Source organism: Carcharodon carcharias, chromosome 12, assembly GCF_017639515.1.
Source record: "Carcharodon carcharias isolate sCarCar2 chromosome 12, sCarCar2.pri, whole genome shotgun sequence".
NCBI lineage: Eukaryota > Metazoa > Chordata > Chondrichthyes > Lamniformes > Lamnidae > Carcharodon > Carcharodon carcharias.
Genome location: NC_054478.1, coordinates 117,567,411 through 117,595,056, shown reverse-complemented (window position 1 = coordinate 117,595,056; position 27,646 = coordinate 117,567,411). Strand labels below are relative to the sequence as shown.

General features: G+C 40.5%; 1 protein-coding gene across 7 annotated transcripts in view; it reads right to left on the bottom strand.

The window, feature by feature from the left end:
* LOC121285026 (collagen alpha-3(VI) chain-like) overlaps window positions 1-27,646 on the bottom strand; it is a 244,697-nt gene that overhangs the window by 208,665 nt on the left and 8,386 nt on the right. For 4 of the 7 annotated variants that reach the window (XM_041201120.1, XM_041201123.1, XM_041201122.1 and 1 more), the window contains exons 2-4: window positions 9,766-9,863; window positions 8,113-8,721; window positions 2,144-2,743 (exon numbers count right to left, since the gene is read on the bottom strand). In XM_041201120.1, the coding sequence (XP_041057054.1) occupies window positions 2,144-2,743; window positions 8,113-8,721; window positions 9,766-9,835 (1,279 nt within the window). In that variant the 5' untranslated portion in view covers window positions 9,836-9,863. Of the gene's footprint in view, window positions 1-2,143; window positions 2,744-8,112; window positions 8,722-9,765; window positions 9,864-17,803; window positions 17,837-27,646 lie in introns of those variants that run through there. The other 3 variants (XM_041201121.1, XM_041201124.1, XM_041201126.1) reach the window with 3 other exon arrangements.

Here is a 27,646-nt window from a genome sequence, read left to right as displayed (position 1 = left end):
TTGGTGCCAATTAATATAGGGTGCTCATCATACATTCCAAGAACATTTCTAATTACATTCAGCACAGACAACCATGTTTTCCCCCTCAGTATCCTTTAAACCATTTCAGGAAATTTCACACATGCAGCCAGTAACCTTGTGACGATTAACTTTGATCATGAATCTTGGGTTGGGATTACAGAATGTCCCAGTTTACATTCCAGATGTGGGCCAAGAGAGCTAACTTGGAAAACCAGGGCAAAAAGCATCTGTAAAAATGCAGTATTTGCAATGATAACCAATAAGGTTAGAAATCGCTCTTGAGCAGTTTGGATTATTCCACCCTTCCAAATCAATATCCAAGAGAAACAGGTGATGAGAAACCAGAAGGATATGGAGGAAACAAATGATTTTCATACTGTGGGGGTAATAGATAAAATTGCTTTGATTTCTCCAACAATCAACTGAGGCATTTTCATTATTAATGTTTTGGAAATGTAGCCATGAATATTTCTTCTGAAGCAACAAAAATGGTGTCTGAAAGGATTACTCATAATTTAAGAGAGGCTAGGGCCCTGACTTTGAGGCCTTGTTGGCAACTGGAGACAAAAAGCAAAATTGTGTTGCTCATGTAAATGGGTACATTATTTAATATAGGTCTCACACCAAAAATTGCATCTTTGGGTGAAGGTGCACCATTGTCTGTACATATAAAACTGACAAATGGCATCCACTGGCCATATCCTGCTGAAGGAAGCTTGTTAGAAGGAAATAACAATCCATCACATTTTGCATTTTCCTCCATGCATTAGCTGCTTTTCTGGATGGGGAGCCATTTTAGGGATTTTTGCCAATAAATACTTTCCTGTTTCTATGTTTGATCGCTCACCATACAAAGTGATGAGAATACAAATTTTTTCAAGGGTTCTGAATACACTTCATAAATTAGATGAGGAAGGAGTTCGAGGTGAATCAACAGATGTAGCTGCAATGAGACCTGAATCATTTGGTCTGCCCCATCCCTATCCCAAATTAATGTTTAATATTCTTCCACATCTTGGAGGAGGTCAGTCTTTATCTGTTCTGCTGGACTGATAACAGTGAGACATTACCTGTACCCATGTGATGCTGCACACAAGTAGACAGAGTCAGATTAATATGGCTGCTTTCAGTGCTACATCCACCAGCAAGAAAGAGACCATACAAAAAGCTTGAATGTAATACGTTATGTGGTACCTCACAAGGGACACATCAGCTTCCAACTTAAACTGACACCATGCTTGATAAGTTACCTGGTTGACTGCATTGGCTTAGTCAATGATTCCAAATCACTTGGGAAAAACTGACAGCCAAATAAGAGACCCAATATTGCCATCTCAATTTGAAATAAGGTAGTGATATGGACTGGGGTGGAAAATGAAATAATCATCTTCAGACAGATCTCTCTTGAAGGTGTCAGGAATGTCTGAATGTTAAGCACAGGAGATTTATAAAAAAAATGAAAAAAAAATCAAAAACCAATGCCTTTGATTTTGACAGATGGGAAAATGTACAAAGGAACTTGTGAATTCCAGTAAAGAAGCAAACTTAGAGAATGATGGACAAATGTTCAATATTGAATTTGAAAAATGAAACAAAAAGGACAGTGATTTCACACTCCCCAATATATTTCAGAAACCATACTGTACCTTAACAGAAAGTCTAAGAGTCACTGGTTGTGATGACAGGTCATGGACCTGATTGTTTCTCCCTCCACAGATGTTGGCAGACCTGCTGAGTATTTCCAGTATTTTCTGTTTATATTTCAGATTGCCAGTAGTGTTTTAATTTTGTTTAAAAGGTACTGCAGAAACAGGCCATTCAGCCCAACAGGTCCCTGTATGTTCCACACGAGCTTCTCCACTCCCAACTTACACTGTTGTTACAAATGTCCTATGAAAATAAACTCTTTCCCCTATCATTTACCTACCTGTTAAAATGTCCTGACAGAAGCTGGAAATTAATAAGACGAGCATTGATAAGGTCTGTTCTTCCAACTCTGGTAAGTTTCTAACAAACCTGTTTGGTCATTTGGGTTATGATTTACCAGCTTCGAGACGACAATAAGGCTCTTGCATGTCTGTTAGGTTGCAAACAGTTGGGACTAAATTCAGATTATACATACCTTCGTTAATAACTACAGGCTCAAGAATTATTTCCCTTCGGGCCACTCCTGAGACCAATGGTAAAAACTGCTGTTGCAAGTTAGCAATCTCGCGGTATTCCGAGATCATGGTAGAAAAGGAAGTGTCGGTTGCAAGCTGTACGAGTTCATTAGAGTTGGCATCTCTACCTCCAATTGAAAATGAGTATATACTACCTTGCTTTAGCAATAGTTCTGCCTGGTTTATATCATCACTGGACTCACTAGATGAAATAATTATTACTGCCTGTGGAACCCCTTCTGATACCCTGCTGCCGGCTGCCGCAACAAAGTGATTGTCGAATAGAAACTGCACGGCTTCACCAGTATTAATCTCATCACCGCCTTTTGGTTGAAGTTGTTTCACAGCATCCAAGACCTCTATTTTCGTGGAATATGTGTTAAAATAGAACTCGGTGTTGGGCTCATCGCTGTATTGTACCACACCAATTTGGATTCTGTCAGGGCCGATCTCGAGATTGTCGATGAAATTTACGATAAAATCGCGTATATATTGAAAATTGCCACTTCCAACGTTGACTGATCCATCAATTAAGAAAATTAGGTCAGCCGATTCTTGCGCTTTAAAGAGAAAGACAAATGCAAAAGGTGAACATGTTAAAAACAGTGACCTCCATGCAAGGATTAACAGCTGAGAGATTAAACTGTGTGCAAAATTCAGTATCAAACACATCTCAATGAACATAAACATAAAGCGGTGTCTGCCAATCTGGGATTTTACACTCCATTCTGCATTCTTTGATCATTTTAAACACTTGCAATGTCACTGCTGGGCATTATTGATTTGTGCAATTTATTTTAACTTTGTGTTAGTTTTTCGCTATATTCTAATACAGGTAGCATAGATTAACTTTAAAAATTGAAACTGAAATCTTTCAGTTTATCTTTGAGAAATTTACAGTCAACACACTCAAATGGGAAAGAGCCTGAAGATACATATAAAGGAACAAATGAGAAAGTTTATCAAAATCCTATTCCCTTTTTCCCATTTTAAGAAGTGTTTGAAAATTATTTGACAGGCTGAATTTTAAGAAAATCTCTTAATCTCTTTGGCAGTTCAAAAAATGAAGAAGCAGTTTTTTTAAACACTAATTGGGTTATTTTCTCTTTCTGTTACATTTATGTTCTGTAGATTACTTTTTTTTTCAATCGTGCGTGCAGATGGCATCATTGAAGGAAACGGAAACAAGTTACTGGGCCCAAGTGAACGAAGGAGCTGAACTAACAGCAGAGATAATATATAGTGCTGCTTGAGAAAACTTGCTGAATCAATATATACTGTACATCATAGCCAATGTATGTTATCAGTGACATAGCCAGTATAAATTATGTGGTGTTGCAGTCAGTGTATTGTATATAAGGACACAGAAAATCTAGGCGGAGAACATCTAAGATGATCTCAATTTCATTGATGTCTGTTAGCTCTACTCCCTCTTGCTGTTGAATAATAACTTCCCTCAATGATGTCATCAGAACCCTCTGTTTAAACAAAGATAAAATTAATCAACACAAAACCATGAGGATGTTGAAGCTTTATGTGATTCTTTATAACATTTTATTTTCATCAGGAAAATTCTCACTTTAAATACAGTCTTTGTGACTATTTTAACCCTATAGTTGCCTGAATCTATGTTTACAAATGTAGTCTGACATAACGGAGCAAATACCTTTGAAAGTATGCACTGTAACAGTGTCGATAATCTGACTTGGCTAGAGCTGCATTTCAGGACTGCCCATCACACAAGGTTGCCTCAGGCAAATTTCACCTCTTTCAGCCAAGCCATGAGATTGTCAGTGTTGTCACTCGGAGTTGAATAATATCTATATTATGAATGGGGATATTTCATGGAACTGCATTGTAGGTGAACAACTTATATCTTTCTAAATGTGTATTGTGTGAGGGAAGGCATTATTAGGATGAAGCAAGAAAATTGAGGTTACAATTTTAGACTATCTTTAATGTCCTAAGGCCCTCTCAAAATGAATCACTGCCAGTGAATTACTGTTGAAATGCAGTCATGGTTAGGTAGGTAAACACGATGACCAATTTGCATAGTATCTGTGGTTACATGTTTACCTTTGTTGGTGGCAGAGGTGGGAATAGTTTCCCATGATAAGTTAAGGGTATCACACAAAAAGCATATTAGCATAGTATGAAAATATATTGACTGAAGCACATTTTTCTGATTGTTCATTGGTAGTAATAATAATAAATTGCCTAAGTGACAATACTATAAAACACCAACAGAGAGGAAAACACAGATTATCACAGAATCACACAGTGCAGAAGAGGCCTTTCGGCCCATCGAGTCTGCACTGACACATGAGAAACACCTGACCTACCTACCTAATCCCATTTACCAACACATGGCCCATAGCCTTGAATGTTGTGATATGCCAAGTGGTCATCCAGGTACTTTTTAAAGGATATGAAGCAACCCACCTCCACCACCCTCCCAGGCAGCGCATTCCAGACCATCACCACCCTCTGGGTAAAAATATTTTTCCTCACATCTCCCCTAAACCTCTTGCCCCCCACCTTAAACTTATGTCCCCTCATGACTGACCCTTCAACTAAGGGGAACAGCTGCTCCCTATCCACCCTGTCCATGCCCCTCATAATCTTGTACACCTCGATCAGGTCACCCCTCAGTCTTCTCTGTTCCAACAAAAACAACCCAAGTCTATCCAACCTCTCTTCATAACTTAAATGTTTCATCCCAGGCAACATCCTGATGAATCTCCTCTGCACCCCCTCCAGTGCAATCACATCCTTCCTATAATGCGGCAACCAGAACTGCACACAGTACTCCAGGTTCTATACGACTCCATCATGACCTCCCTACTTTTGTAATCTATGCCTCGATTGATAAAGGCAAGTGTCCCATATGCCTTTTTCACCACCCCACTAACGTGCCCCTCCACCTTCAGAGATCTATGGACACACACGCCAAGGCCCCTTTGTTCCTCAGAACTTCCAAGTGTCATACTGTTCATTGAATACTTCCTTGTCAGATTACTCCTTCTAAAGTGTATCACCTCACAATTTTCAGGATTAATTTCCATCTGCCACTCATCTGCCCATCTGACCATCCTGTCTATAACTTCCTGTAGCCCAAGACACTCAACCTCACTGTTAACTACCCGGCCAATCTTTGTGTCATCCGCAAACCTACAAATCCTATCCCCAACATAATCATCTATGTCGTTGGCCAGGGTCACAAGTGAGATATGTATTCAGCAGATTAACCTATTTGGTAAGGAGCAGCATTGTCAACTACCTAAGAAATTAGGCAATATCAGCCATTGTAGAAATTTCAGATGGAGAGAACACATTGTGTGTGTGTGTGTGTGTGTGTGTGGGGGGGGGGGGGGGGGGGGGTGGATAAAACTTCTACAGATCCCATTAGAAAGATATTGAGCTTTCAGGGTTCATCTGCACACAAAGGTAATGGTTCTTTTAGTACACCTTGAACATTTTTTCTCTTTATTTTTAGAAGGTAAGTTTTATTTTTCTCTATGTTCTGGCAGCCACCAACTCACTCTGTAAGCAGCTACAATGGTCCACATAGGTCTGATTCTTTCCTCCAATGTTTCCTTTCTACTCTGTTGGAAAATGCCACAACCTTATTCTGACACTTCCCTGCTTAATGTAGCTGTGTTTACAAATGGAGTAAAACAGGACATGAACTTGGGTCCACTCTCACATTGTTTCACTGAATATTAGGATAGCAACACTCACCATATGTCACCATATGTTCATTTTGATTTTAATCAAAGAATGCAGAAAAAGTTAAAACCTTTTTGTGATTAACATTGTGCATCGTGTCACAGCCTTTCGTAGAACACAAGCAGGTGTGTAAAAGTACATGGTGTGCACACAGCTGAAATATGGTGGAAGCAAAGCTCTTGGATGTTAATAGCAACACAAATGAACAGATAGGTCAAGCACTGAGAAGACAAAGGGTTTCCTGGCACTCTGATTGATTCCAAAGCTCCTGTGCTTCACCATTTCTCATAAGATTGGATTCTGGAATTAAATTATCACCATTATTATTTTAAAACTATCTAAGCTTCATTCTTGGTAACTTCTCAACAATTCCACATCATTTCAGTTTTTCTTATTTATGTTTCCTCCCCACATTTCCCAAACATGCCTGAGCAGATAACCTTCAATTAATCCACTTTCAATGCCAGTTTTGAGTCAATCACTTGGAGGTATCCAAGACCAGTACAGAGACACTCACTCTGTTATTTTCTTCATCTGTCACTGGAAAGTACCTGAGCTCCACTTGGTGCTTCCTCTATGACAGCAAGGCCAAAGTAAGGTACTTGAAGCGTTTATAAAAACCTTCAATATGGGATAGCGCATCAGGTTACCACTATATCAACCATTACACCAATTCCGATATCTTAGGTCTGGGGCACATTTGATACATCTTAAGCCTCAGAGTGACTGATAGATCTATACAAAAAAAACCTTTTAAACCACGTCAGTTGCAGTCAGAACATTTGATGTCACAAACAATTCTCAAGCTGCTGTGACTGTTGCTATGGTGTGTCAGCCCAAAATAAAAGCAATCTTCATTGATATTAAAAGCTGTGAAGATTTTGAAGGTGTTGCCAATGAAGAGAAGGGACATCAACTGCAAACATTGCTCTTTCTCTCCCTGGTAGTGTTTCATCTTCATGCCATTTTCCCACTCCCTTCAATTGACTTCTGCACATATGGCAAAGCAAAGCCAAAAAATTATAAACGTAACGTACGTCAGGAATTTTCAATGAAAGCTTCCAGTACCTTAACTTTTTCATCTTCTAATCCATCTTTATTTAGAACATCCCATTTTCTTCCATTCATAACCCAATCTGGGAGGTTATTCTAAACATTTATTACTCCATTGTTAAGGTTCTTCCTAATATATTTGTTGAAACCATTCTCACTAGCTTTGTTCATCTGGTCCTAATTTCCCAATTTGATTTTAACAATTCCTTTTCTTACTACTCTGCACTGTCTCTCTACCAAAACTCTGCTGACCAACAGCTTATAAATCTAGGCAAGGTCCCTTCATGACCGAATGGAGGGCACCTACATTCCAAATGCACTTCTTGAAATTACATTTTGGATGCTTGGTCAAGCCATTTGCATGGTCACACCACAGCAACTGTGAAATTATCTCTGTTTCCCTGAAGTCTGCCAATAACAGTGCATTTTAGTTGTGATATGTTATTAACTTGTAGCAAGGCACTGATATAGATGCATAATGGGTGTTTAATTAAAACATATACAATGATATGAGGGGCAGTGATGTTAGTAGAACATAAATTCTAAAGTGGATCTGCTCTTTGCTCATTAATTTCACTTTACAACCCAATTCATCTAGAGACAGGGCTTTCAATATTTAAATGCATATTGAAGCTCGACTTCATTTTCCTTTCTCTCCAATTTTTCTCCCCTCCTTTCCTGATGGCGTTGACTCCATGCTGGGCAATCATTCCAGTGATGAAGATAATCCTGTGGTAACTTGCCAAAGTGGACATCTCCATACATGAGTGCAGATATCAAATAATGGCAGGCCATTATCCACGGAGGACATAATTGCCAAGTCTCATTCTGTCCACGCGTGTACTTTTAAGCAGGAGTTACTGTTTAGCAATCAGGAGCAGGAATCCTGGCTGATTTTATTCCCCTCCCTAGCCCAGGGCACTGAGACCAATTGCAGCACCCCTATTGCTTCCCTGGCTGAGATCAGCGAACTCAGCACAGACCAGGGGATTGAATCTGGGACCTTCCTGGTCTGTATAGCTCAGCTTTTTAAATAATCATAACCTTGCCAACTGAACCATCAGGAGAGCCATTTTTCCCATTTTTAAAAAGTCTCATAAATTGAGCAGTGTAAGCAAAGTAGCAGTGATACCAGCTAACTGTTTACCTGTAGTGTCTTTTATTATCCCATCAGATAATGGGTGCGCTGCAGCCGTATACACACTTGCCACTAAGTCGTTTACAATGCCCTTAAGAGCGGCAAAGTCATTGAGGTGATAAACAAACCTCTCATGAGGTGCACTGGCAATCTCCTTTAATTCCCATTCAACAGCTTGCTGAACTCCAACAGCAAAAATTATAGCTTCAGCTGACTTAAGGGAAGCAGACGGGGAGATTACATCATCCTGAGATCGTCCGTCTGTTAACACTATAATAATCTGTGGCACTCCTTGTTCCGCTCTACTCCCGGTGGCTTTAGTGAGCTGATCCTTGATTACATATTCTAGTGCTAGTCCAGTTTTTGTGCCTCCCCCCTTATAAGACATGTTCCATATATGAAATAGGATGTTCTGCTTCGTAAAATATGTGTTTAAATGGAACTCTGCTTGTGGCTTCTCGCTGTACTGCACCAGGCCAAAACGAAATCTGTTTTCTCCAATATCAAAAGCCTTTATAACCCTGAATAGAAACTCTCGCACATATTGGAAATTTTCCTGGCCGATGCTCCAGGAGGTATCCACTAGAAAGACTATGTCAGCAGCAACTGTTCTGTCATCTTTAAGAAAGAAAAGCTGTTTAGGACTGTCTTAAATATAGAGGCATTTTTTTTCTCTAAACAATGCCAATGTTTTTTCTGCACCATTACAGAATGTTATTAGTATTTATTTATTGTTTTTCTTGTAAGGATAATCCCCACCCCCAACCCCACCCCACCGCCCCCCAGCCAGTTCTATTTCCTCTTTGCCTGGCACCCACAGCCTACATCCCTTCCACCCTCTCCCTCACGGCACCTCACACCCCTTCACTTTGTCGAAGCTCAAAGCAGAATGGGAGGGAATGAGGGGAGGTTAGCAAATGGGTGCACTTAGATCATTTTAGGAGTTCCATAATTTATTTTGCTGTTGTGGAAAATTCTTTGAAATCCTTCATAACCAATGCCTTCAAACTATGAGATGCATGGGTAGATGATTAATTAAAAAGAAAGAATAGTCTTTTAGAAACTTCTAGACACGTTGCACAGGACTCAGATTCTCTGGTCCAAAACATGATGGGTAAACATTACTGACAGGGTGGATGGGAAACCTGCCCCAATAACACTACCCTAAAAGTAGTCACTTGGAGATCTCCCTGCCTGTGCTTCCCTCCCTCAGTGGAAAAGTGCCTAGTCTTCACTTGGCACTTACGCAAGGTGATGAGAATTTAATCAGGAACTCACTGAAATAAAGGCAAAGTGTAGGGCGGGGGGAACCATTTATCCCACAAAATTATGGTGATCCTCATTCATATACTACCCTCTTTTCACCAAAACATCAACTTATATTATTTCAATATGAAAAAAAACGATCCACATCAAGAAACTTTTGAATATTTCCAGATAACATTGTTTCATGTCACCTTAGTCTGCATTGTAAGTATAATATGGAATACAATATACATTTCTTGTTCCCGATGAAAGATGGCCTGTTAATGAGAAAGCAAAAAAGACTTACCTCAAAATTTCTACAAAAAAAATCAGTTATTTCTACAAATGCTGACACAAATCATTATAAAGTGAGGTGACCAGCCTCAAAAAACCCCGCTGAATCTCTCTAGTCCTTACCCTGTTGTGCTTGAGTGAAATACAGTAGGTTGAAGAGCACGAGCAACAGCACACCACGCAGTTTAGTCATTTTTGCAACTATGTGGTGGGTGAGTGACCTGAAATGAAAATAAAAAAAATGCTAGTTAACAGGAAATAAAACGTCATTCAAATCAGATCAATTTTGAAATATGAAATGGACATCAAAATGATGCATCCAAGGTACCATTAATGCAGCAAAGATGCAAACATAAAACTGCTTATCTGAGAGCCATTGTTAGCCTCAGTGAATAAACGCACCATGGGGTGTGGAACTGAGCTGTACAGGACAGGAAGATCCCAAGTACAAGCAACTGGAGCAGATCTACAGGCTCAAATTGAGCACAACAGCTCAAGTTTGAGATGTGTTCAAAATAATCAGCCAAAGTTTCTACACCTGAATGCTATCCAGTGTGCATTGTTGGGAAATGGACAGGGAAGGATGGATCACTCTGAGCTGTGGCTCTCCAGCAGTGCCTGTCAACACTTATGGCTTAAATTCATGTATAAGTATTGGGTTGCCAACGGTCAGGAATTAATGATCGATCTTCTGAACATTGTTGTGCACAAGCCAGCAGATTGATCATTGGGCAATTAAAAGACTTGAGACTTTTTCTTTCATTTTCTTTAACACTTCTGTTATTACTTATAAAAGTGGTGGAGGATTATCTAATTGGATACTGCAGCATATCTGCCCATTTGCAGTTGCTGGAGGGAGGCAGTGTGTCACAAGAATGGATGTGTTGGGCAACCAAATGTGAGGTCATGGCAGCTGGAAGAATGTGTTAAAACTTCCAAGAATACATCCAAACAGAGTTGACAAGAGGTAACACCTTCAGGAGCACAGATGGGATAGAAATTGTGAAAAATAAAAAAATTCTAAGCTGTTTTTAGGTTAAGGATATGACCTACTGAGGCATAAACAGAACACTAAATGTGACCAAACATATAAACAAAACACATATTGCATAATACAGGATGTTTCATTGTATTTCATTACTTTCACATGCAAAATAATGCATGTGCAGATAAAATCCCTAAACAATTTTGAATAGTTCATTGCAAACTCAAGTTTTCTGGACATGTGTACAAAAGGAGCTTCTGCAGACATCATAGCACATACGTACTGAGGAAGACAGAATGATACAACTACCTGCCTTTCACCTACACTTGAATCACACAAATGACCTAATGGCACACTCGCCAAATTAATATCATTTTTGCCCAGTTCTGTCCATTTCCTCCATAGACTCCAGCGACCAAACATCCAGATCCTCAACTAAGTAATATGATGGTATCAGTATGAACAACTATTCCAATAGTTTCACTGAATCAGTAAGTTCATAGCACAGAGGCCAGCTTTACGGAGTATAGCTTCAACAGAGTACTATACTCAGGAATTTGACAAGTCAGAGAATTCTAAGCATTTTAAGAGCTGGTCTCTTAAAATTTAGTCAGGTGTTGCATTTAGCATTGAACTTTACTTTCACATTGACTTGTAGTTTCTTTCAATCTTAGTCAGTGGTAAACACGTTGTCTGCTAGTGGCAGCTGCATAGTTAGTTAACTAGGTGGCTAGTTAGAACTGGTTCCCTAGCTGGCAGGGCCTGACTCAGGTCTTGGAATACCAACTAGCATAAGTATGAGTTTCTCTTCTAGCACACAGAGTTCTGCTTGGCGTAGTATAGCTTCGACAGAGTACTGAACTTGGGAATTTGGTGAGCGAGGGAATTTGGTGGTGAGGGAAATAGCGCCATTCTGGCCTTTTAAAGAACTAGATAGGGAGCAGGACACTGCAAGTCCTGAGAGCTGAACTCCAGAGGCATTATTTAGGTAAGCAGGTAGGTGATTATTTGGTGAGTTTTTTGTTTTTGTTCTTTAAACTAGGGCTGTAGTTTCAATCAGTACTGGGGAGGTATAAATACTGTATTAAATTTATAGCTTAACTAGCTAAACTACTTAATATAATTACAAATTATCATTGAGTGATACTTCTAAACATGAAACCCTAATTAAACAAAATATAACATTATTAAGGATGTAGGAGCAGGACATTTAGAAAATCAAAGCATAGTCAAGCAGAGTCAATATGATTTTATGAAAGGGAAGTCAAATGTATTAGAATTCTTTGAGGATATAACAAACAGGGCAGGTAAAAGGGAACCAGCAGAAGCAGAGTGGATTTGGATTTTCAAAAGGCATAATAACATGCCACTTAAAAGGTTACATGGGTGGGCAAGAATTTGGCAGATGGAGTGTAATGTGTGAAAATGTGAGGTTGACCACTTAGGTGGGAAGAATAGAAAAGTAGAACAGTATTTAAATAGAGAGAGACTGCAGAATGCTGTGGTACAGAGGGATCTGGGTGTCCTTGTACGTGTACCTACATACTAATTTTTGTGATTCAACAAGTAATTAGAAAGCCAAATGGAACGTTGGCCTTTATTGGAAGGGAAGTGGAGAAGAAAAATCAGGAAGTCTTGGTATAACAACTGTACAGGACATTAGTGAGACCACATCTAGAGTACTGTGAATAGTCTTAGTCTCTTTATTTAAGGAGGGATATACTTGCATTGGAGGCAGTCCAGAGAAAATTTACTAGGCTGATTCCTAGATATAACATATTAAGCATATTAACTATTAAAACATATAACATATAAGATTCTGAGGAGTTTTGACAGGGTGGATGCTGAGAGGATGCTTCCCCTCATGGGGGGATCTAGAACTAAACTGCACTGTTTCAAAAAAGGGCTTCCCATTTAAGATGGCGATGAGGAGAAATTTCTTCTCTCATAGAGTCATTAATCTTTGAAATTCTCTACTCCAGAGAACAGTGGAAGCTGGGTCATTGTGCCACGAGCTCCATAGAGGCCTTTACCTTTAAAACGAGATCCAAACTTCCAGTTATTAGCTAAAAGTATGATACAGCAAGGTTTCATATTTTAAAACTTTTACAGTAAAAATGACTTAAAAAATCTATGATTAAATACTATTTCCTTTTTGTAGGCAACTCATACCTTAAATTACAGAAAGGTAATTCCACAGAATTACATTCCTTATAGTAAACAGTGCGCAGCTGCTCCTAGCTTCCAATGGGTTCTCTTATCTCAATTTCGCCAAGGAGGAAATTTGAGTGACTATCTCCAGACCCTTCCCTCAGTTTTCAAAGAATTCCTTAAATCCACCACCAGCAGTAAAGGTGGTGGCGTAGTGGGGGAGGCAGTGGCGTAGTGGTATTGTCACTGGACTAGTAATCCAGATATCCAGGGTAATGCTATGGGGACTCAGTTTCTAATCCCATGATGGGCTGTGGTGAAATTTGAGTTCAATTAAAAAAAAAATGGAATTAAAAGTCTATCAATGACCATGAAGCCATTGCCAATTGTCATTAAAAAAAAACATCTTGTTCACTAATGTGCTTTAGGAAAGGAAATCTGCCATCCTTACCTGGCCTACATGTGACTCCCAGCCCACAGCAATGTGGTTGGCTCTGAAATGGCCGAGCAAGCCATTCAGTTCTCAAATGTAATTAGGGATGGGCAACAAATGCTGGCCCTTCCAGTGATGCCTACATCCCATGAATGAACAAAAAGAAACATCTTCAGATCATTGGCCATGCCAGGACAAATCTCCTGGAATCCTTAGATGGCTGCCAGATATGTCTCTTTGATTAGACACCATCTCCTGCCCAACTCTGGCTTTGGTAGCTCACAAAGCTAAGCAGCTCTCTGCTGATCACACAGAACTGGTGCTGTCTGTCTCTGATGTTCCTTGATTTGTAGGGAAGCCCATAACCTGATATCGAAAATGGCTTCTGCTGCCCTCTGCCATGGCAACATGAAACACACTAACCTTATATCTAGGTTGAATTGCTAATTAGCTATCTTTGCTCCCAAGTCCATTTTATCTTAGAAATAAATGGATTGTGTTATGGATAAAGGAGAGATGGGGGATCATTTCCCCTTTTTGCCACCTCTTGACTGACCACAATAAGACATCTTTTTGAGGAGTGTTTAACCCCTTGATTGCTGTGAATTTTAAGAGCAGACACAAACCAAGGTTTTTTGCACGTTTAAATCAAAAGAAAGGATAAATATTTATTTGCACAACATCCAGAATGAAATCACACTGAACACTTACTCCTTATTTAGACAAGGCATACACGCACACAACACACAAACATAAAAACACACATGAAAAGATGATGATTTCTAGAGATGTCACATACACTGATATCTTTTAGAAAGAGTTCAAAAGTCACGATTATGTTGATTTTTTAAGGCGGTAGTTTGAAATGTTACAGGCCTGAGTATTCTCTCTTCTTTCACTGAAGACAATGGAGGTTGGAATTTTCTGCTGATCAACTCACGATGGCTTATTACCCGCAAATCCTGGTTTTGCCTTAGTTGAAGCTGTAGATAAGCTCCTGTAGTGAGGATATTTCTTGTAGATAAAACAAATCTGCCTATTGTGGTATTTTCAGGTAGGATCCTACCTTTTGCTGGGCAAGTTGCCTTCCCTCTGATCTTTGCATCCCAGAGTGATCTTTCTGGGCTGTCTTAGAATAATAAGATTCTGCTGTCTCAAGTCAGTTTCTGTCATGTGATCACAGAATCTATACTCCAATTATCCACACAAATGATTTGATGGCTAAGCCATTGTTACACAATAGGGAATGAATGAGAGCCATTTGCACCTTCATGTGATAAAGTGGATCATTCACACCCCTCTCTGTTGGATTTCAAGTTAGCAGACACCATGAGTCAAATGTTCACTCCTGAATCAAGTGTGCAGAGTCCCAACTCCGCAAAACCTGGTTAGGGAGAAACAGCCCCACTTGCCAGATTTTTGTTCTGGGGAGAGGTGGGTGCTAACGGGTTGGACCTGCTAGCCTCAGAAACAATGTGGATGCAGCTACTGGGGCTGCCAGGTGTCAAGGAGGGCTGGTTAAAAAGTCTGCCTCAGTTCTCTGGGATTTCATCCCAGTTGTAATAAAATAAGTGAAACAAAAAAAGCTCTCTAGCCCTCTCGCCTCACCACACCATGTGCTGCATCCATGCCAACTCATGCCTTGTCATGCCCCCAGCCACCTGTTACGAACCCTCATACCCTCCATGCTAACCTATGCCCCTCTACACACCGCATGACTTCTCATACCCTCCATGACAACCAATGCCCCTCTACACAGTCCCATAGCCCTTTAGAGCTCCTCTGCCAATTTAGTGCCAACACATGCCAACACATGCCCACCTTTTACATCCTCCATGCCAACTCACCTAGAATCCACCATGGACAGACCTCAGGAGCCATGGCTGAGATGAAATTAAATAAAATTCTAAGTATTTCTTACAGGCTTTATATTTTTTAAAAACTCTCATTGATAAAAGCCCATTCAATATATTAAATCCCTTCAAATACTTAATCCTATATATAACAAACATTTCCTTCAGGTACTTAATTCCTTATAAAAACAAACGTTTGTATTCATAGCCCCACAAAGACAGCTAATCTCTTTATGATTACTTGGAGCTGTCAATCAAACTGTGAACTTGCAGCCCCTACCGCCTGCCCATTGTGATAATGATTGTGGAATCAATGAAGCAGAAATAATAAGGTAATGATAGCACCCAGTTTTATGTCAACAACATCCATTGAAGTTGCAAGCACCGATTTTTTCAACTTCAGGCCAGCTGCTTTTTTTTTCAAAATGTAAAGGGCAAAGGATTTAAAGGCAGGTCATCACCACCTTCTCAGGGGCAATTAGGAATGGGCAATAAATGCTAGCCTAGCCAGGAATGCCTACAGCCTGTGAAAGAATTAACTTAAAAAATGACTTGACAGCTTGACAGTCCCACAGAGCTTATCCATTTTTTACACACATTAATGTCAACTGTTAACAATCCTAAAGGGACACCTGGCCTCTCTAGAAGGGGTACCTGACTTCTCTATATAACTCTGGCAGGTTTAGACCCTTTCCTCAAATGTCTAAATGTAGTGTTTCAGAAACATGCCTAACCAAAATTGCATCTGTTTGAAGGCAGCTGCTTTTTTACATGTGCCACTGCCTCTTTGAACTGTGGATGTGTGAAAAATGTCCCACGCTCTTTCCTAACCCCCAACCAACCCCTCCCTGTGAAAATGGTGGGTATCAGGTTCGGTGGCAGGACTTCCAAATTCCAAACTCCAGTGCTATTTTAGCTAAGGCACAGAGCCCATCCTGCTTGGTGAAAATATGTGCCCAAGTCTGGGGTGACTATTGTATTTGAGTTTCTGTAAACATCCAGACAATGTAACTATTAATTCCACATGACCCGTTGCATCCTGATGTTTCGTCAGTGGAAGGTTCCATAGGTCAGTTACATTTTAATTACTTTCCAGAGCCATGTCCAGACACAAGCTAGTCCCTGTCTTTTCAGGAACCACAAAGAAGTCACCTAGCACCCCTGGATTCCATTTTGTCAAGGTCAGTGTCCATATTCTATGTCCCTTTACAAAGTAAAAATGTCCATTATCTTCATACAGTCACGGGCATCGACGTGAGCATAACAATAGTTTATAGCCCAATCATTTAAAGCCCGATTCCAACAACACTTGTCTGGCACTTTGGGAGACTCGTCTGTTTATGGTAAACTCCAAGACTCCTGCCCTTATCTCCAAGCATAAATATTTTCTCAGTAAAATAATCTGAGTCATCCTTTGACCTTTAATGAGCAAACTACCCAGTTTAACTGTCAGGCAGGCTGCAGAACAGGTCACATGACCCCCTTCATTTACTCTAAATTTAAAGCTACAGTCCCAAAATATAATAACCTCAAATGTAACTATTGAATATACTTAAGTCTGAGTTAGACATATTTTTGATCTAGAAGGGAGTTAAGGTTATTGGGAGCAACAAGAAAGTAGAGCTAAGGCCCATCTCCCACACATCCACCCTCATGCCTTCTCCTCCCTCTCAGAAATATGATAGGGTCCCCCTTGTCCTCACTTAGCACCCTACCAGCCTCCGCATTCAAAGGATCATCCTCCGCCATTTCCACCAACTCCAGCATGATGCCACCACCAAACACATCTTTCCTTCACCCCCCAGGTGGCATTCTGTAGGGATCATTCCCTCCGGGACACCCTGGTCCACTCCTCCATCACCCCCTACTCCTCAACCCCCACCTATGGCACCTCCCCATGCCCACGCAAAAGATGCAACACCTGCCCCTTCACTTCCTCTCTCCTCACCGTCCAAGGGCCCAAACACTCCTTTCAAGTGAAGCAGCAATTCACTTGCATTTCCCCCAACTTAGTCTACTGCATTCGTTGCTCCCAATGCAGTCTACTCTACATTGGAGAGACCAAACGTAAACTGGGCGACCGCTTTGCAGAACACCTGCGGTCTGTCCGCAAGAAAGACCCAAATCTCCCTGTCGCTTGCCATTTTAACACTCCACCCTGCTCTCTTGCCCACATGTCTGTCCTTGGCTTGCTGCATTGTTCCATGAAGCCCAACGCAAACTGGAGGAACAGCACCTCATCTTCCGACTAGGCACTTTACTGACTTCCGGACTGAATATTGAATTCAACAACTTTAGATCTTGAACTCCCTTCTCCATCCCCACCCCCTTTCCATTTCTTCCCCCTTCCTTTTGTTTCTTCCAATAATTTATATAGATTTTTCTTTTCCCACCTAGTTCCATTATTTTTAAATCTTTTATGCCCTGCTAGTCTTTCCACCCCACCCCCACTAGAGCTGTACCTTGAGTGCGCTGCCATCCATTCTTAATTAGCACATTCATTTAGGTAATATCACCACCTTCAACATCTCTTTGTTCCTTTGTCTGTGACATCTTTTGATTATCTGCTCCTATCACTGCTTGCTCGTCCCTACAACCACACCCCACCCCCACTTCTCTACCCCCCCCACCTTAAACCAGCTTATATTTCACCCCTCTCCTAATATTCACTCAGTTCTGTTGAAGGGTCATGAGGACTCGAAATGTCAACTCTTTTCTTCTCTGCCGATGCTGCCAGACCTGCTGAGTTTTTCCAGGTAATTCTGTTTTTGTTTTGGATTTCCAGCATCTGCAGTATTTTTGTTTTTATTCTGACTATCTGGAGATAGAAAGAAGATAAAAATATTAAAACTGTTTTATCTTCTCCTCTCCTGTACTTGTTTACTTACTCTGAGGTACAGTTTCACAATCACCTACCGCTTCAGTACTTTGCATACACAGCCATCAAGTTGTTGGGCTGCAGGGTGAGTCATGGGTGAGCCTAGCTCAGCACAGTCAAACTTAAATGCTTCCTAATCTGTATGATTTAGTACCACACAAAGTGCAGCATTTAAGTTTGAATCCTTATTACTGGGCTTGTTCCACTGGAAACTTTAGTAAAGGGAAAAAGTGTATTTCTGGTCATATCAAAATTATGGGCAGGATCTTGACATTGTTGAGGGGGCTTGGCTGAGGGCAGGTGGGTTTGGTTGGGAAACCGACTGCTGCCCACGATTGGGGCTGGAAGGCGATTTCATGCTCTCGTGCCAATTAAAGCCCACCCAGCATGAAAGGCGAGTGGCAGCACTCAGCGCTGCCTTTGGGGGTGGGGCAGGAGAAGGGCGAGCGGGGCGCGCATGACCTTTGTGCATGCGCGCAAGTGCGTGCTTCATAATCTTCCTGAGGCATAGAGCAGGGAGAGGAAGCATTTTCAAAAAAATTAATAAAAGAAATAAATAATGTCATAAAACATGTCCCTCATGTGACTCTGTCATGTGATTAATCAAAATTTAAATTTTTTATTTCATTTTTATTTGCTTTTGGAAACCTCATCCCACCCGTGGATGAAGTTTCCTAAAAATTGCAAAGGCCGCTTGGCCTTTTCACCTGCCTGCCAACTATAAGGTTGGACAAGCAATGAAAAATTCTATTCAATTGATCCTTTAATGGCCTTAACAAGCCTTTTCATTGTCGGCGGGCATGCACCGGAGTCAGCAGCATGCCTGCCGAATGAAATATTGTGCGGCTGCAGGTTGACATTGGGGAACTTGCCCGACATCAACGCATATCATTTTATGCTTGAGTGGGTCAGGCGCACGCCCGCCTGCCGAGCTAAAAATTTTGCCCTATGTCTTTGCCCTCTCGATCTAATTCAGGATAGGGCCTTTCAGTCCCTGGTTGCTTGGTACTATCTATTTTCACTAATGATTTCAAAGGATGGGTTGACTTATAGTGGATTAGGAGGTAGTTATGTTTTTTTTAATTTATTAGTTCATGGGTTGTGCGCATCGCCGGCTAGGCCACTATTTATTGCCCATCCCTAATTGCCCTTGAGAAGGTGGTGGTGAGCTGCCTTCTTGAACCACTGCAGTCCCAGTGATGTAGGAACACCCACAGTGCTGTTAAGGAGGGAGTTCCAGGATTTTGACCCAGCAACAGTGAAAGAACTGAAATAACTTGAATTTTCTCTCCTATTTTGTTACACATTTTTACTCCCTACGCCATTTATTTGACAAATAACACACTTTATTTGTTTTAGAAATGCTTTAAAAATTTTTTTTTTAAATTCTTGGGTCTCCCTGCAGTTTTCCCCAAATTTTTGCCAAAGCTACTCTCTAACTGGATATACTGACACAAGTGGGAGTGGGAAGAACTCAGCCTGATTTTCCTCACCATTTGGATAATGCCTGGTCTCTGTCTAATGTCTCCCACAACATTTCAGATTTCCACATGTGGAGGATCCTTTGTTTGAATGCACGTCCAACCACTATAAGAGTATTGTATTGGGATTCCAATGTACAGTGCCGCTTGTCTTTACTGATCATTAGATTTGCTAGAAATGCTCTTGATAGCCCAATGGATAAATGCACCATCGAGAGTGGTGCTGAGCCTATCAGACTAGAAAGACTTAAAGTTCAAGTCCCAAGCTGTGCTGGGTTAATTCTTCTTCAACTGAGGTCACAATAAGAATATTTTAATTGGTCTCAGCCCACATAAACTGGAGAGAGAGAAAAATTAACTTGGATTACCATTTCTGGCCACTGTCAATTGACTCCTACTGGAAAGTACAACTGTGTGGATACTCCGAGAACTGAAGCTGTTTCAGCTATCATGACGTTAATAAAAGCCTGATTTCAACCTTCCAAATGGGTTTTCCATAAGTTACAATTTTGCTGAACTGTCTGAGCCCACTTGTGAAGAAGGGTAATTTGGACAAGGTACTGGAAGGTGCCAGCACCTATGGAGCCATAAATCCAACTCCAGTCCAGTCAGGAAGTTAAAAAACAGAAAGCAACAATGAAGATGTGTTATTCAACGCAAACCCTGCAAAATACCGGATTTAAACCATATTTAAGATTGGAAAAGTACACTTTCAGTTCATGAGTACATTACAAAAACATTGTATTCAATCCCAAGGGTTCATTCAGATTAATACTTTATTAGCATAACAAAATGTAAGGCACCCTTTTACTACCCTGGTACTGATAGACAATAATGATCCATGAAGGAAAATAGCAGGGAGTACTGGCATGAAGTCCAAGAGATCATGGGCAGGATTTTTGGCCCCCAGTGGGGGAGAACAGAGGTGAGAGAGCACAAAATTTCCCACCACAGGCAATTTGCCATCACTATCCTAGCCCCACGCCATTTTCCTAGAGTTGGGATGGGGGTTGGCAGGGCTACCTGCCTGAAAGCTGTGGGTGGCCAATTGTGCTACTTAAAGGCCACTTAAAGCCTATTGTCAGAGGACAAATAGAACTTCCAGTCAGCCTCCAGGCCCTCAGAGGAGTTGGCAAACAGCCCAACATTCTGGAAGCAATCTCCTGAGGTTAAAGTGGGGAGCCCAGGCTTCAGTCAGGCATTTGGGCCCTCTCTGCCTCCCTGGCTTCAGCAGCAGTCACAGGCTGCCCTGTGGAGAGGTTTTTCCTCCACAATGATGGCAGGGCTGCAGATCCTATTTTTTTATTTAAAACCTGGAAAAAGTTGGAGAGAAGGCACTTCAATCCTGAGGTGTCCTTTCTCTCTCTTACCTGAAAAGACAGCCTGCTGCTTCTTCAGTGCTGGAGGTCCTCCTCTTGACCCTCCAGCTTCGAAAGCCTGCTGGCATTTTTAATTGGACTCGAGCTCGCCCTCTGCCACTAATTGGCCAATTCAGGGGAAATCACTACTGGGTGACTGTTGCCCACGCAGACCACGGTCCTGACCCCCATTTGACTCTGTGGGGAAAATCCTGCCCCAGGAGGCTGCTCTATTGCTAGAGTAGTACAATTAGGAGAATGAATTTTCAATGGTGGAATGGTATTCTCAAATTACAAATAATTACCAAGGATGTTAAGAGCTGTATACAAATTTACAAATGTTTCTTTTTAATTCCCATAATATGTTCAGAAACATTACTCTCACTCTTCTGGGAGTTGACCTCCATGATGCTCACAAAGATTATGCAGGATGGAATCTTATGATAAGATGCCAATATAACAACAGTGTTACTGTCAGAGTGTACCCACTGTGGATATATTGATGCACTTGTATTAGTCACAGAATATTACCCACCGAGGTGTTATAGACAGAGTTGCAGAGTTTCAATCAGCACCTATGGAGCCATAAATCCAACTCCAGTCCAGTCAGGAAGTTAAAAAACAGAAAGCAACAATGAAATGAGGGCCCAAACATTCCTTTCCAGTGAAGCAGCATTTCACTTGCACCTCCCTCAATTTAGTCTACTGCATTAGTTGCTCCCAATGTGGTCTCCTCTACATTGGAGAGACCAAACGCAGACAGGGTGACCGCTTTGCGGAACACCTTCGGTCTGTCCGCAAGCATGACCCAGACCTGCCTGTGGCTTGTCATTTCAACATTCCACCCTGCTCTCATGCCCACATGTCCGTCCTTGGCCTGCTGCAATGTTCCAGTGAAGCTCAACGCAAACTGGAGGAACAGCACCTCCTCTTCCGACTAGGCACTTTGCAGTCTTCTGGACTTAATATTGAGATCAACAATTTCAGATCATGAACTCTCTCCTCCATCCCCATCCCCTTTCCAATCCCCTTTTTTCTGATAATTTATAATTTTTTTACAACAATTTTTTTCTTTTCCCTCCTATTGTTAAATTTATTTTGGTCCATTGTTTCATCTCCTCCTTTTAGCCCATTTTGATCCCTTCCCCCCACCCCACCCCCACTAGGGCCATCTGCCAGTAGCTTGCTTCCCTTAATGTCCCCATAAGCACATCTTTTAGATAATATCACCACCGTCAACACCATTTTGTCCTTTTGTCTAAGACATCTTCTTGGCCTCCACCTATCACTGGCCCCCTATGGAGCTCTCCTGTCCCAACCCCTTCTACCAGCTTATATTTCATCTCATTTCTATATGTCTTAGTTCTGATGAAGGGTCATACGGAGTTGAAACGTCAACAGTATCCCTCTCTGCAGATGCTATCAGACCTGCTGAGTTGTTCCAGGTATTTTTGTTTTTGATGAAGATGTGTTATTCAATTCAAAATGCTGAAACATTACCTGTGAGAACACTACAGATCGAGCATTACATGATGATACATTGCTGATGGCACATTACCCAGTACTTTATTTTGAACAGTACCGCTGGCTAATTATTACTGTTGGACCAATATTGACCAAGTAATTGACTTTGGATTGTTACCAAGAGTGTTAATTATCAACATTACAGCTAAATCATTATTCATCACATCACTACCAACAGCACTACTGAAGGAACATTACGAACAAAGTACTGGGCAGTATATCAATATTATTGAGGTATCATTGAGGGAGAATTGCATTGCCAACAAGAGCTTCTGACAACATTAGCTCCAATACTATTGGACATGAGATGAGGTTGGGGGTGTTTGTAATGTTCCTTCAGTCAATATTGTCAACTTTGGTCTATCAGTAATAATTTGCCAGCAGTACTGTTCAAAATAAAGTACTGGGTAACGTACCATCAGCAATGTATCACCATGTAATGCTCGATCTGTAGTGTTCTCACAGGTGTGGTGTGTGGTGCACAGGTCATGATGTCCCAATAGATTTTCCATGACCAACTTATTAAAATAGGTTGGCAAGGTCATTTAAGACCTCAGTGGGTGGTCATCCTTTTGTGAGTCAGGCCCAAGTAAGGGTCCCGTGTTCAAGGTGTCGAACCATAGCTAACAGTGGAACCAGCACATTTTCTGTGATCATGATGAAAGAGGTAGAACCTCGAGGGACAACAACTACTTGCAGGTGGTGCTGGATCCTTTAATCTCATGAGGAAGGCAATGAGAAACCACCTCATAAATTCTTTTCCCTAGGCATTTTGCTCATTGCTCACTGAAATTGAAAATGGGAGGGTCTTACAAGTGACTGAAAGGGAAAGCACAGGACCGCAAGGCATGGAGAAATAAGCAGATGGCCTGCCCTTGGGCAGATCACCATTGTACCAATTAGAACACTTCTGATGGGCTTCCAGTGGGGGCCCTGTCTCCATAATGCAGGCTGCATGCCACAGGGAGGGAAGAAGTGACTGTGCACAACTTTGCAGTTGGTGCAGAACCCATCTGCTGCCCTTTGTGTATGAGAATGAGAGCTTTCCCCAGACAGAGAAATTTCAGTAGAAATGCATAATGCATTAATTAATAATGCATCAATTGCCAAGCACTCAATTACACACTTAAGAGAAAGATCTAAACCTGAAAACACATTAGCTAACTTTAGTAACACAGACACTAGAAACATGCATCTAGCGTCGCTATGGTGTTAATGATACAAAACGTAGTAAATGATGTCAAGCCATTCTTACCATATTGTACTTCCCTGCTGAAGTTTCTCCTTCATTAGCTGCCGTAGAAATGTTCAAAGACTATTATCATAGGGACATCATAATTAACTACTTTGTTATGATTACCACTAACAAAATTGTATTTTGTGCTGTACAAAATTGCCCACTTTGTAAATTGCAGACTGGCTATTTTGTAAACATGCCTTTAAAAGTTATTTTCCAAAAAGCTTTCAGACAAAGAAAATTTAGCCAAATTTGTCTTAGCTTTAACTTCATAAGAGCACTTTCTGCTGTATCAGTTTGACAAATAACTCTTCCTACACCATCAATCCTGTAGACTGTACTTATGAATTAGGAGCACTGACTCATTTCATTCAGGACCAAATGTCCAGCAGAGAGACGTTTGTTATGCCATTAATCTGGGTTACTTGTTGTTATACCTTGGTCAACACATCTGCCTATGGAAAACAAACTGAACAGCAATCAATGGCAGAAGATGACTCATGAAACCTGAACAAATAACAACCTATGTGTATGTATTGGATTCCTAAATTAACCTAAGCATCAGAACTGAATCTTGAAATCACCAAGGTTTATTCCCCATGTTGTTACTTCCTCAACTATGAGATAATCTTCTGGATTTCATGATTCTTTATGGAGTATACTGTGACTTTATTTGACTGTAAGTATGTGCAACAGATGAAAGAAACTGCCAATATTTGCATTTCCATTGAAGTTCTGCTCACAGCTGCTACATATCAAACAATCTAATTCCTTCCAAATGCTTCTTGGTCCCAGAATGCTGCATTCTCTTGTGACAAAGCCACAAAAAACACTTTCTCAAAGGCATATAAATAAGAGCCAAGCAGCAGCACTTCCTCTTATCAAAAATGAGAAAAGTCTCTGTTTTATTTTAAATAATGATAAAATAATGACAATCATCATTTAAAGGTATCTTCTCCATTTTTGTGGGTTTTTTTGTTCCTTTATAGTTCTTGACCCAGAGTCTGCTGTCCTATATTTAAGGCCTCTGCTTTTAAGGATGTTTACAGTTTTGGACTCAATTTTAGTTAATTGTCATGATCCACTAGCAATGTATTATGTAGAAAACTTAAATATGTATGTTCCATTTGCCTTTCTTAAAACATGCAAATGTTGGCTACAACTTGCTATAAACAATCTACTTGGGTTGCTTGGCCAGTGATCCTGAAATCCAGATGACTTCTCACTTATTCCCACCTGGCAGTTGCAAATGGCATCCAATGCCAACTTTGTAATAATTGCATCTTGCGTTTTTACAGGAGGGAGGCCAGTGCATTTGATAGGCCTCAGGAAACAAGTCACAATATGCCAGTGCCAAATATTATTTTCAGCTTTTACTGACTACTAGTGTAGTTGAATTTAAATTAATTTCTATAATCTGAAGCAATGACGTTGCCACCCGTTATCAATTCCAAGCTGGAATTTTGGAAGGATTATTGAGCTGCAGCCTCTCTTTTAATGAAATACCTACTGAGAGATCACAGGGAATGGTGTAAAATGTAGTAAAGTCCAAAATTTCAAATGGCAATCAACCATCAGCCACACTACCATGAATGTCTGGAAATTGGAAGGAGCTCCAGTACCTTCTGCAAAATGGTGATGCCAACCCAACATCGAAACTGCTGACAGTACAATTCTGCAGCAAGAAGTGGGAGAAAATGGCGTCTTAGCATCTAGTCAGCTCCTTGGAAATTTTATGAACAACTTACACAACATTTCTGGACCCCACACATTGCTTTCCACATTGCTAGATGAAAATAAATTGTAGCAAAGGTTCTTCAGGTTGGACAGTGTAGAATTGGCATTGTTGGCTAGCTATACTGCCAGTACACCACCTAGAGGCCAATTCTGAAATGCCATGATCCAAAGAAAGAGGGTGTATGGAAGTTTTGAAAAAAAAACTATAAATTATGAGAAGAAATGGCATCAGAGGAGTAAAGCCACAAATGAATGTGAGTGTCTTTAAAGTAAAATGTGATGTGAGGAGTGATTTTCCTAGTTTATATAGCTAGTAAGGAATCTTTTTACTATATAAGGAAATTCATTAAGAAATCACTGGCATGTTGCCCTCAGACTTTAATTCATTGTGGGCAGAAAATCTAGTAGATCTGTGACTCAGGCTCACTGTCTGCAGCATCAACTTTAAAGGGTCTTATTTTCCTTTGTTTGCTAATTATAATTGTTTTCATATCTGCATACTTTCCCTGGGAAACAAATGTGAAATAGCTGAAGCATTTCAAGCTAACTGCTGGTAGCTATCTCTATACCAGCAAATAGGTTACAGGTAGTTATTCTATTTAGCAGGGAGATTTTTTGAGCTCTTGCAACTCCGATGATAAGAGAACCATTTACATCTGCCAGATTTGAGTATCTCACTAGATGTCAATCCATAATCCTAAACAGAACCGTTGGTCTTCACTTGTGAGGTGTATCTGAAGTAGTGTTTGAGGAATGCACCTTCAGGTTCAGAGGTAGAAATACTACTACTAAGCTAACGGGTCACTCTGCTAAATAGAGTGGAAGCAGTATGAATGAAAAGTGGCAGATGTCAGCAGAAAGCACTGCTAGACTATAATTAAAGCCACACTCTCTCCAAGTCAAATCTGGTACCTAGAATTATTGAATTTAAATAATGGGAAAATATTTTAAAGCAAATTGGTATATGTGTGCCTGCAAGCGCATGTGTGTATAGTTCAAATAAATCCTTTAAATAAATGTTAGGAAGCAGAAAGCGAAAATAGCAACCATTTATTACTAATGCCCATAATCAATGTGGAAGAGCTCTAATACTGCAGAGTTTGTGCATACATGCAGATCTCAGCAGCATTTTATACAACTAATATATTTTACTAGGTGGTATTCCAGCTCTTAAGGCTGAGTATGTATATTGTAGTCATTGTTTCTGCATAGGGTTGGGGGAGGGGTCAAATTAAAAATGAGTATTTAACGGACAAACATGAAATGCGTGTTGGCTTCATAAGGAATTAATAACAGACAATAGCAGTTGATGCAGCATACACATCTGTCTTGGGAGCTCCAATTGATTTTTAACAGATGTTTAACCCTGCTGTCTTTATTTGGAGGCCTTCTCATATAGCAAAACGGTGCTACAACATTAACATATTCCACAAGAACTAGTCACATTCTAGGTATTCTCACCCGCCTCTTGCAGATAAGCGCAGGGTAAACAGGATTTTAGTGTGACTATTTAATGACTAAAAACTACATTACTGTTCTAATAACATTGTTGATTCAGCTAATTTGAATGGGTTAATACCTCCACTAAAATATTGTAGAAAGGAATCTCTCAAATCAGCATGTCTGCACTAGTATCTTACAGTGCAATGTCAGGGCCCCTTTCCTTAAAACAGAGAATGATGCATGGGGGGAGGGGGAGAAGAGGGGGAGAATGATGCGTGCGTGGGGGAGGGGGAGAAGAGAGGTCCGAAACATACAAGAGAAAAAGTAAAAGAGGAATGTTAATGACTATGTAAGGTATCCTTTTTAACACAGAGAAGTCTGGGTGAAAAGCCAAACCCAACAGTGCAAGATAGCAACATGGTTAATTACAATAGGAAAGGAGTAGTTATGAAGACTAACCATGTCTCATGTTTCAGATTTAAAAGGCTGTATATTGTAGCTGGTTTAAATTTAGTGTTTGGCATGATAACAAACCTTGGTTCACTTCAAACTACAGGAAATAAAGGATAAACTTTTATCCCCACCATGAAGTTTCACGTTATTAATATTCAGGTAGTGTTTTTTGTTTGAGGTTAGGGAAAGGAGGTGGGGATGGAAACAATAAAAGGAAAATCAAGGCTGGATATCAAAAGTAAAGTATTACTAAAGAAGTCAGATTTGAGGCTGAGTTTGATCTACATATAGGACAAATACGTCCACATAATCCTTTCTTCCCATGGTCTTCCTGCTACACTATGTAGATGGCTAGTGGAATTCTCATACCACCCACAAAACTGAATAAGCATTTCCAGTAGTAAGAAATATAAATTGGGGGATAAGAGGTATTGGTATAAAGCAGCATTTTGTACTGAATATCATATTCCT